This window comes from Rissa tridactyla, chromosome 3 (genome assembly GCF_028500815.1).
Source record: "Rissa tridactyla isolate bRisTri1 chromosome 3, bRisTri1.patW.cur.20221130, whole genome shotgun sequence".
NCBI lineage: Eukaryota > Metazoa > Chordata > Aves > Charadriiformes > Laridae > Rissa > Rissa tridactyla.
The window spans coordinates 21,956,723-21,967,082 of NC_071468.1; the positions used below are offsets into that span (position 1 = coordinate 21,956,723).

The 10,360-nt window shown below is 38.1% G+C and overlaps 1 protein-coding gene across 1 annotated transcript in view; it reads right to left on the bottom strand.

Annotated features, from left to right (window-relative positions):
- IARS2 (isoleucyl-tRNA synthetase 2, mitochondrial) overlaps positions 1 to 10,350 on the bottom strand; it is a 28,928-nt gene extending 18,578 nt beyond the window's left edge. The window contains exons 1-12 of the mRNA XM_054193783.1: positions 10,039 to 10,350; positions 9,323 to 9,445; positions 8,091 to 8,247; positions 6,843 to 6,991; positions 6,701 to 6,750; positions 6,493 to 6,602; positions 6,317 to 6,407; positions 5,800 to 5,915; positions 4,006 to 4,175; positions 2,996 to 3,086; positions 2,624 to 2,775; positions 1,460 to 1,620 (exon numbers count right to left, since the gene is read on the bottom strand). Of these exons, the coding sequence (XP_054049758.1) occupies positions 1,460 to 1,620; positions 2,624 to 2,775; positions 2,996 to 3,086; positions 4,006 to 4,175; positions 5,800 to 5,915; positions 6,317 to 6,407; positions 6,493 to 6,602; positions 6,701 to 6,750; positions 6,843 to 6,991; positions 8,091 to 8,247; positions 9,323 to 9,445; positions 10,039 to 10,269 (1,601 nt within the window). The 5' untranslated portion in view covers positions 10,270 to 10,350. The remainder of the gene's footprint in view (positions 1 to 1,459; positions 1,621 to 2,623; positions 2,776 to 2,995; positions 3,087 to 4,005; positions 4,176 to 5,799; positions 5,916 to 6,316; positions 6,408 to 6,492; positions 6,603 to 6,700; positions 6,751 to 6,842; positions 6,992 to 8,090; positions 8,248 to 9,322; positions 9,446 to 10,038) is intronic.
- Between the last annotated feature and the right edge of the window lie 10 nt (positions 10,351 to 10,360).

Genomic DNA, 10,360 nt, shown 5'->3' on the forward strand with positions numbered 1-10,360 from the left:
ATTACGCTCTTACTTTGTTGTTAAACCACATATTTAACAATTTTAAGCAAGCACAAGTAACACACTGAAGCCTACTCTGCAAACAGGTTACAATAAGTATTCCTTAGAAACTGATTTTTTAATGTGAACATATACTTACTTTTTAATACGCTAACAGTTTTTGCAGGTAAAATGATTTTAAATCCCACAGACCCTCCATCCCTTTGTTTCCTGATGTGCGTCAGCATTATTCAGGTACTATAAACGGCTATGGTTATTGTGGTCTTTTACCACAGTTATTGCCTACTGTGACAGAGTCAAAGTACATATCTGCACCTACACACCCAGTCGCACCAGGTGAAGCTAAGGACTAACTGCCTAAAGTCCATTCCCTGCTCTCCACATCCTAAGCCTCACCTACTTAAGTGCTTAGTCCAGTCTCTGGAAAACATGCTGGACTCTCTGAAGTACGTTTATTCAACACCAGAATAAAAAAAGTTCTGCAACACTACTGAAGTTCGTCTCCAGCTATGCAATCTTATTATTCATAATGAAACTCCACTAACAATTGTAAGGTTAAGATGTGTAAAATGGAGTTATGCTAGCATTTCTCAAGACAGAAAACAATTATGGAAATAAACAATGAATGTAGAACTCCACAATACTATTTTTATGAAGCCATCTCTTAGAGGACATTCATAACTGAAAACCTCTATTTCCCTAAGGGGTAAAAGCAGAACTCTATTACTCATTAAAAGATAGAAAAAGGAACATATTTGGTTGAGTTTTCTTGTTGTAAAGCATAGCTTGGATTTCCTCCACATTACGTTGTCTGGAATTCATGAAATGCAGTGTTTGCAACATCTGGATATTGCAAGATGGCAGAATAAGGCTGGCATCTGAAGCTTTAGACATGCCAAATCATAAAGCTAAGGGTCACTTACTTCCATTTATTGAGGCTGGCTCTTCAAAAACACTCTAATTCTATCTTGAAACAAAGTGCAGTTATTTATTCCGCAACTGATTTGGTTATTCCACTTCAGATTATGTCATTGTCACTTATTCAGTTGCAAAAAGCTATTTTGACAAAATACCTGAATTGTCCACTTTACAGCGCTACAATTACAGTTGCAATCTACTCTAACTAAAACTTGCATTTTAGTCCTTGCCTAAATGTAAAGGCCAGCGATTACTGTCAGCTCACTTAAATTGAAGATGAAGGATGAGAGTAGCAAATACTATGAAGGGGACTTCTCAGATAACTTAAGTATCTAAGTAAATTGATTCCTATTACTTACATACAAGTCACCTTCAGCAATGAGGTTTTGATTGTTTTGATTTATAGCTGAATTAATTCTGTGTATAAACAATTACAAGTAAAAGCATGTATTTATACTTAAATAGTTAGAAGTTTTATAATATTGTGCAACTACAGCACAGGCAGTGCTCCTTCTTTCAGTATATAAAGCTAGACAAATACCTGTTTATCAAGCATTCTCCTGTGTTCTTCTGATAAAAAGCAGGAATGGGAACACCCCAACATCTTTGCCGTGATATACACCAAAACGTCCTTCTGTCCAGCATTTCAAGCATTCTGTTCACTGCAGACGTAGGAACAACTTTCACTTTTTTCAGCACTTCCTATAAAGCAGACAGTGAATTGTTGAACACCCTTCAGCATTCGACAAGCACTCTTTACGTTACCAGTAAAAAAAGGTACAGGTCTACACTCCCACTCCCAGTATCGAGTAACACGTTCTTGGGCAACTGTCACATTTACTTTGTTTACTTCACCGCATGTTGCTCTTCAATAACACACTTTGAACGCTGTGTATACTGTACATTTCCCAACAGAGCAACCAACTCTTTTTTGCCAGCTCTGACTCTCTAGCAGATGCGCCCTAAAGTGAGTTCGAAAAGGCATCAGTATCTCTACCCGAAGTTTAGTAGCTCATCGTGTCTTGGTGCTGTTGTCTATTTTGAAACCCCATCTTGATACATACTGCCTGTATTACAGAGTGTTGGCTACCACTCGCTCCCGACTCCACTGAATAGCCATCATATTTTCCTTCATTCTAGATAAAGATGAATATGGAATAAACATCTCATGTCCTAATTAGAATAAAATCACTGTTACCCAAGACAGCCTAAGGTGCTGGTCTGAGTTTTCTGTGTGGATGTACATCATTTCAAAGAGCATCGCATATTAAAAAAATACGTTTTGAAGTTATTTAAAATAGGACTGCATCAAAATTAATACTAGAGCAAACAAAGATGTCTGGCCATGCAAGGCTACCATAACAACAAATGTAATTTTACTAGTGATAAAGTAGCATTTTCTCATTTAATTCCTTGAAATTTATTTTTAAAAATATTTTTGGGAAAAAAAAGCCAGTAGCTCTAAGAAACTTCTACATCTCCTGTAAATGCAGTGAACAAATATGTCAGTCAATGCATTTATCCTGGATTATATCAATATTGACAAAAAACCAACATTCATCACTTTTACAATTAACTAACACTTTTCCACTAGTAAACCCTAGACAAGAACATATTCTGGAGTGTGCTATAGCAAGATTGTTTTGGTGATTCTAAATGGCAGCAGCTGTCTTTAAATGTCCCATAAGAAAGCAAAATTATATACCTGTGCTGTAGCCTTCACACTTGCTGTGTTTACAAACCACTGTTTGCTGGCACGAATAATCATTGGTTTTTTAGTCCTCCAGTCATACGGGTAACTGTGCACAAATTTCTCCTCTTTTAACAAAGTCCCGGCTGCTTGAAGCATCTGAATGACTGAGAGAAAAAATGAGGCAAGATTAATATCTGATTTGAACATACCGCTACTTTTAACCTCAATTCATTCCTTTGCATGATCAACACATAATACGAAGTGCCTGTACCTCATCAATGTTCAACATGTGTTCATATGAACACATATGTTTATTGAACCCTCAAGACTTACCTGCAGGAAAGTAACTGTAGAGTAACAAATGGCTAAACATCAAATACTCACCAGCTTCATTCCCCTCTTCAAGGACATTCTTGTTTTGAAGTTCAGGACCTGCAGCTTCAGTAAAAAACCCACCTTCATCCACAAGGCAATCCTTGAAATAAATATGTTAATCATGTCAATAAAACCATGCGGCAATTAATTACCTTTTTTTTGGTATTCAAAAGTGAGTTAAGTACTCTGCTGAGTAACTACTTTTCTGATGAACAGCAAAGTAGGTTATATTTAGGTACACTTCAGATTTAGCGAACTGCAATTTAGTTATCTACCAGGCAAGTGTATTTTACTTATCAGAAGAAATGAGCACCATTACATTTGCCAATATACCACAACTGTCTTACATCAACTTGCTGGTTCGTATTGCAATGACTTTCCAAATTAACAGTGAGAACCAAAACCAAACAAACAAAACCCCAAGAAAAAGCCTACCCTCAAAAAAAACCCAAACCAGAAACATGAGTATAATCAGGTTCTGAAACATCTCAAGAGTCACCTCTTTAAAAACGGTAACACAGAAAAAGAATACCCTGCAACTTCCTTTCCATCAAATACAAACTGATTATGCATAACTGAACTGTATGTATGTGTTTAGAACCAGATCTGCTGAAAAAAAATAGTAATAATGACCTACATAACTGTTGATTTACTGGTCTGCAAGATAGAGCTTTAAAAGCCAATTCTGAGTACTGAGAGCCCATATCTGAGAGTTGTTGTCTGTCCTTTTAAAAAAACCCCAAAAGCAAAAACACAGAGAGAGAAGAGAAATCAGAGCCTATTCTACCACTTCCCTGTAAGCTTTCACTAGCAGATGGATGAGAAACGTCATCCTATTATTTTGATACCCACTTTTTAAAGGTTAGTCCTGCATTCCTGCAGGCATTAGTGATACTCCCACTTACGTGAATGCTTCAAAACATTTTCAAGTTTTATGCAGAAATTACAACAATCACTTTAGTGGCACATGATCAAACAGTTGCAGGAAATCAAGTGCAACAGCTGAAAAAATAAAGTACCGTGGGTAACTGGTGGTGGGAAGCTACGCTGTAGTCTTCCATACCATGAGCTGGGGCTGTATGAACTAATCCTGTGCCTTTTGCCATTGTCACATGATTTGCAGGTAACAGAGGAGAGACTCTGCCAGGAATTGTGGGATGAGCACAAGAACCATCTGCCAAATCTGCACCTGTGGGTGAAAAAAAAAAAACCGAAGTGAAAATAGAGAAACAATTCATGCATTCAGCTGCTTTTATCAGAGAGCAGAAATGGAACAATTATCAGCAAGTGTATGCACAGGATACTATTCAGATGTACCACTTCTTTATCTTGTTTGTGGGTTCCCATCCAAATACTTTCAAATTCTCTGCACTGTTAATCTTGCACACAGACTTTTTTCCCTTTGAAGAAAAAACTTTCCTTCTACCTTAGATAATGGTATTCTGTTAGTACTGACATTCCACTTAGAGACACTCCACACACTCCCATTCCTTGGGGAACACTATCTCAGTGTTCCAGAAAAGGATCTCGATAATGATTTAGTAGGCTAAAAACCTTGAATTTGGGATCTATTCCTCGTTCTGCCACTGAGTCCTAGTATTGTCATGAAGTATTAATTTAAATTTTCTAAATTACATACAAATAAAGGGAGTACAGCGTGAATTAAGCTAGTGACAATGTAAGGTTAAAACAAACGCTGAAGAAATCAGTAGTAAAGCTTGGCTGAAAGTCAAGAATCACAGAGCTTCAAGAATGCCTCATGTGACAAAATGGCCATCATTGAATGCTTTCTTCTTAGAAGGAACATTTTTAGGAACTGCTGTCAGAAAGGCAACAAATATAACTAATAACTGAATATACGGGAAGATAAGAAGAACAGGTTCTAATATTAAATTTCTTTTCAAGAAGGTAGAACTCTACTGTTGTATGTTATCTGCAAATCATGTGATTCAAGAAGGTGAAACCTGTGAGAACACCTCCAGGTAATTTTATCATCAGGTAAAAACAAGATTATTAAGCAGAAACAGACATATTTTTTTTCCGCTCTGAAAAAGAGGGCACGGAGAGACACGAAAACAACCTGAAAAGAAAGAGTCACATATAAACAGATTTTCCACCGTCTTTAAATACAGATATATCCAGCACTGAATCACAGATAAATGATGAATAAAAATGAATAAAGTTCACAGATGACACATTAAATCCCAACTCATGACAGTGAATCTGAAGTCTGCCTATTAAGAAGTATCACTATGCAGTTTGTTAGGACATAAACTTAACTGCTTTAGTTTGTCCGTACAGACGACAGTCACCTCCAATACCTCAATAGTCTTCATGGTTATGGTGAAGGCTTAAAACACGTCTTAACAATGAAAAACTTGGAAAGTAACATGAAATAACAACAGCAGCTGATAGTGCTACCAATTCTGCTACACTAGGTAATTTTAATAGTTTTCATAGAATTTAGCAATCAGGCAGTCTGCAAGCACACTTGAAATTAGCCCCTTGTTCTCATAAGCAAGGGATGAAAAAGACAAACAGTGTCTTTTTCAGTGTAATTAAGATTTTCACACTGAACAGACTTCCACTCTGTGTTTAAGTTTTCCAAGTGTGAATTGAGATTTTAAGAAGTACTTTGAAATCTACAGATGAAAATTTGAGCTACAATACACCAATACAAGTCTGACAGATTATTGCTCCTCTTTGGATTATTTTAGTGAAGCATGTTCTCAAAATATAATACATCAGAACTGAAGCAGTTTTCAGACACCTGCAAGCAGATTTCTAAGCAACTTAACAACAGTAAAGCCTACCTTTACACGTTGACATAACCTCAAACTGTGTGTCCAAAACAGCAGCTGTAGATTCAACTCTATCTGCAGCTAGAATGAAGCGCTCACCAGTAGTTGTACATTTCACAATTGCGTATCTACAATACAAATATATATTTGTGATACTAAACCATTACAAATGCCATAAAGCTAGAAATGTTTGAAGGCTCCATCTCTAAAAGACAGAAAAATTGTTTTAAGATCTACATGCCCAATTCACTCTTAACTCTCAAAAGAATTTGAAGATAATGTAACTTCTAAACTTGTAACTTGTATTTCTTTCTAAGAAGAAATGACTTTAAAAAAAAAAGAAAGCAGAAACTAATACAGTAAGAGATATAGAACAAAGCTTACAATTGTGTCACGTACAAAAAAAAAGGAAACAACACAAAAAAGATGCTTTAAATAAAATGTAATGCTAGTCCAGAACTTTTTAACTTTGCTGATAAATATTAGTAAGTACTAACACAGATCACTGAACCAAGTCAAAGACACATACTCTGAATCTGGCATGTAACAAACTGCTTGATTGGCTGGCACGGTCCAAGGCTGCGTAGTCCAGACTAGCACACTCGCAGGGGTTGATCCATCTATAGATGCAAATTGGAAGTACTTTACTTACAATTATAACAAAAATAAAAGCTAGCAGTCTTAAAATCTATACAGAAGTCATACCTATCACAGAAGTCAGCTTAGGTGGTGACTTTAATAGGGGAAATTTCATATACACAGAACGACTGACATGCTGCTCATTGTATTCAAGCTCTGCTTCAGCCAAGGCTGTTCTGGATAGATATCAAACAGAAGTTAACATGCTTGAACATGAAAAACTATTAATATTGTTGCTAAAATTTTAAAGACAAAATAGTAAGTTGATTCTTACTTTGCTGAAGGGGACCAGAACACAGGTTTATAGTCCTGATAAATGTAACCCTAAAGAGGAAAGGGGGGGTGGGGGGGAAGAAAGTTAAGAGAATCAAAACTCATGACATATCAAAACACACTTCAGCAAAATTTCAACATACCTTACAATACATTTTGTAGAAGACTCTCAGCTGGTTTGCCTCATACTTTGGATCAAATGTACGGTAGCAGTTAGCCCAATCTGCCATTACACCCCAACGAATGAAGGCGGATTTCTGTTTCTCAATTGCTCTTTCTGCAAATTCTCTGGCTGAAGGGAATAGTTCCATTAAGCACACGATTTATCCACTAAGATCGATATAATACCATTTAAAATATGCTACTGAAGTTTTTTAGAAAAGCCTGAGCTGAACAGATTGAAACTATGCACTAATTACTGATATGGATTAAGTAGATTATTACGTCCCCAAAAAATATATATATTTCAGAGACATAGCTACCTAAAGTAACCACAAAGAGTAAAGAGATCTAGGTGTGGCATTTTTTGACTAATATCAGGACATACAGCAAGCACGTCTCTGGAATATAAACTTTCTTTTTAAGGAACATGGGGGGAAAAAAAACGTAGATTTAGTTACGAAGAACAATTTCTCAAAATGCATTCTCAATTAATGTAAAATAAATAAGAGTGAAAATTAACCACCTCTGTTGATGCTGATCAAAACTTTTCAAAGCAACGTATATCTGAAAATAAGTTAGCCCATTTTATTGCCACAGTTTCAAGCTAAAGCAGTTTAAATTGCTCATTACAAATAGCTTTGCAGATGAATGTTGATGTCTTCCAATACCTATGGTACTTGAAATTACTTCCTCAAAACAGTTCCCATATAATACAGACTAACTTTCTCTGAAAAGATCACCCCTATAGTTTTGTAGTATTGTTAAAAACACAGTTAACAAATACATTCCTACTTATGATACCGAGATGAGCTGTCAAAGCCTGATTTTTACATCTGTCTCTTCAGCTTCTTATCAAATTCAGTCTTCAAAAACCAAAAGGATGGTGATCTAATAAATACCATTTTCATGATGCTACACAGTTAAGCAAAGCAGAAATACAGATCCTCTGCCCTCCTCCTGTTTTTTTAAACTGGAGGTCAATGCTATGCATGTTCATTACAGCAACAAGTTAAGCCTGTGTTCAATTATCCCATTTCATAAGATTACATTGTACTCAATCTGCTTGGCAAATACGTAGAGTGATCACAGAAAACGTCACCGACAGCAAACAGAAAAGCCCACAGTGAAGTACAAAAGCTACATATAAAGCATAAAATACAAAATATGAACAGGCTGTACAAATACTTAAGCCAACATTTTCTATAAAGATATTGCAAACAGTAATTTACCTCTCTGTCGAATTTCCATTGGTGAAAGATTTTCAGCTCCTTTGACTTCTGATAACGCCTTCAACTCAATTGGCAATCCATGACAATCCCATCCTGGCACATAATGTACTTTATAACCTCTCATTACATAGAAACGATTAGTGATGTCTTTCAAAATCTGAAAGGACACGAGGGTCTGTTATCACTTTAGCTCCCCCAGGTGGAATAGCTACATTATTAAGGTCCTCTTACAAAAAGCCAACCACCCCGCACGACTACAAAAGGCTGCATTATAAATTTACATTTAAGACACTGCATTTGTGATTTTTCTTATCCATCATTCTGTATTTTGGCAGAACCTCTAAGAACCTCTGATCAAAGGAGTTCACATTCAGTATAACTGAAAGATGCAGTTTACACGCTTGTGAGACTTGAAGTGAACAAATCCTGCTTGCTCACATTTTTAAAACATTGAGCTGCATCTACAGTGTTGGCCTAGTGCATACCATTAACAAATTTTGTTAGATGATCACTTATATCAAAAAACATTTTCACATTTTCAGCGCTAGCACCATAAGAAGCTGTGGGTCACGTTGTAGTCTTTCCCACTTTGTAGCATATGTAACTGCGTCACTCTCAGGACTGAATCTAAACACATCCAAATGTATTTAGAAGTACTCTTTTAAAGCTGAAATTTATATTTTAAAAGCCATCAACATTTGTTCACTGTGGTTTACTGAGGACACCCAGAAAAAAATAAATGCAACATAACAAATTTGCAAAATACTTAAAGGAAAAAAGAACAGCTAGTCACAGCTCACCCATCCATTACAGTAACATTTTTACATATATACGTATAGAAACATACACTCACCCACGTGTATACATGTGGTAAGTTCAATACACAAAAAAACTGTGCACATAACATTGCTTAGGAGTGAAGGCTGAACTTTCTCTAAAAAAAACCAAAAAAGTTCTCTTTTTACTGAAATATTCAGCCTCATAAACGAGCACTCAGCATATAGATACCATATACTGCTATACAGTATTTGTGTCATGGTATGGTATCTGTGTCACTATGGTATCACATGGTGTCTATGTAACTGTGTCATTTGGTTTTTAAAAGCCCTGTCTACCAAAACACCGAACACTTTAAAGTGTTATTGATTTAAATGGGAATAGAAAACACGCAGCACGTTATGGGAAGTATTTACCACTTCAGAACAGTAGAGTATGAACAAGTAAATATTTACTTTATTTAATGCATGGCCAACATGAGGATCTCCATTGGCATAAGGTGGTCCGTCATGAAGACAAAATTCCTGCTTTGTTTTCCTTTGTCTTTGCCATGAGTACAATTCTGAGAAGCCACATTTCTGTAGAGACAACAACAAAACACCTAAATCATCACAGGTCTTTTCACTTCCAAAAACTCTGAATTTTGGCTTCATAGTAAAAGGTATATTGAAAACAAACAAAGAAACACAGAGAGCCAACTTTTCTAACTCTGGAATAGTAGACATTAGTGGTTTAAAAGTATTAAAAAAGCCTAAGACAGGCATAATACTAAGCCTCACATCGCAGGCTCCTGCGCAAGCTGCTCTAGGTGAAGCTGCTCTGGCAGGGGAGTTGGACCAGATGATCTCCAGATGTCCCTTCCAACCCCTATCATTCTGTGATTCTGTGACCATTCCTCTGGCTCTCTGCTATCAGGAGGGCCGTTTCTCTTTTTCCAAACGAAGCCGTTAACAAACTTGAGAGTCACCAGACTACAAATAATAATTCAAGACCCCCAGCCCTTCACCCTCCCCTGACAAGCAACAGCAGGCGACCTTGCACAGACACCTGCGAAGGCCCACACCGACGCGCAGGTGAGGGCAGCGATAGCGGGCCGGTAAACAAACCCCTACCCGCCCTCCGGGTCCCAGAGCAGCGCACCCCACGGGCAAGCCCCGGCCCCCGCCGCTACCTGCTGCGTCTCCAGCTCGGTCTCGGGCTGCAGCCGCCCCGGTAGCTGCGCGGGAAAGCGGCTGCGCGGCAGCAGCACCGTGTCCCGGTACTGGGAGTCCTGCCGACTCTCCGCCACGGGCTGCCGGCTGTCGGCCTCCGAGGCGGCGGAGTGGGCCCAGCCCCGGGCGAGCCCCACCTGGGCCCTTAGCCCGGCCCGGGCAAGCAACGGCGCCCGCCAGGCCCGAAACATCCTCAGGGACTCCCTGTCACAGGCGCTAGGTAAACACTTCCGCCTGCGCTACGGCAAGCGGCGCGGTGACGGGCCGCGGGGAGGGACGTGT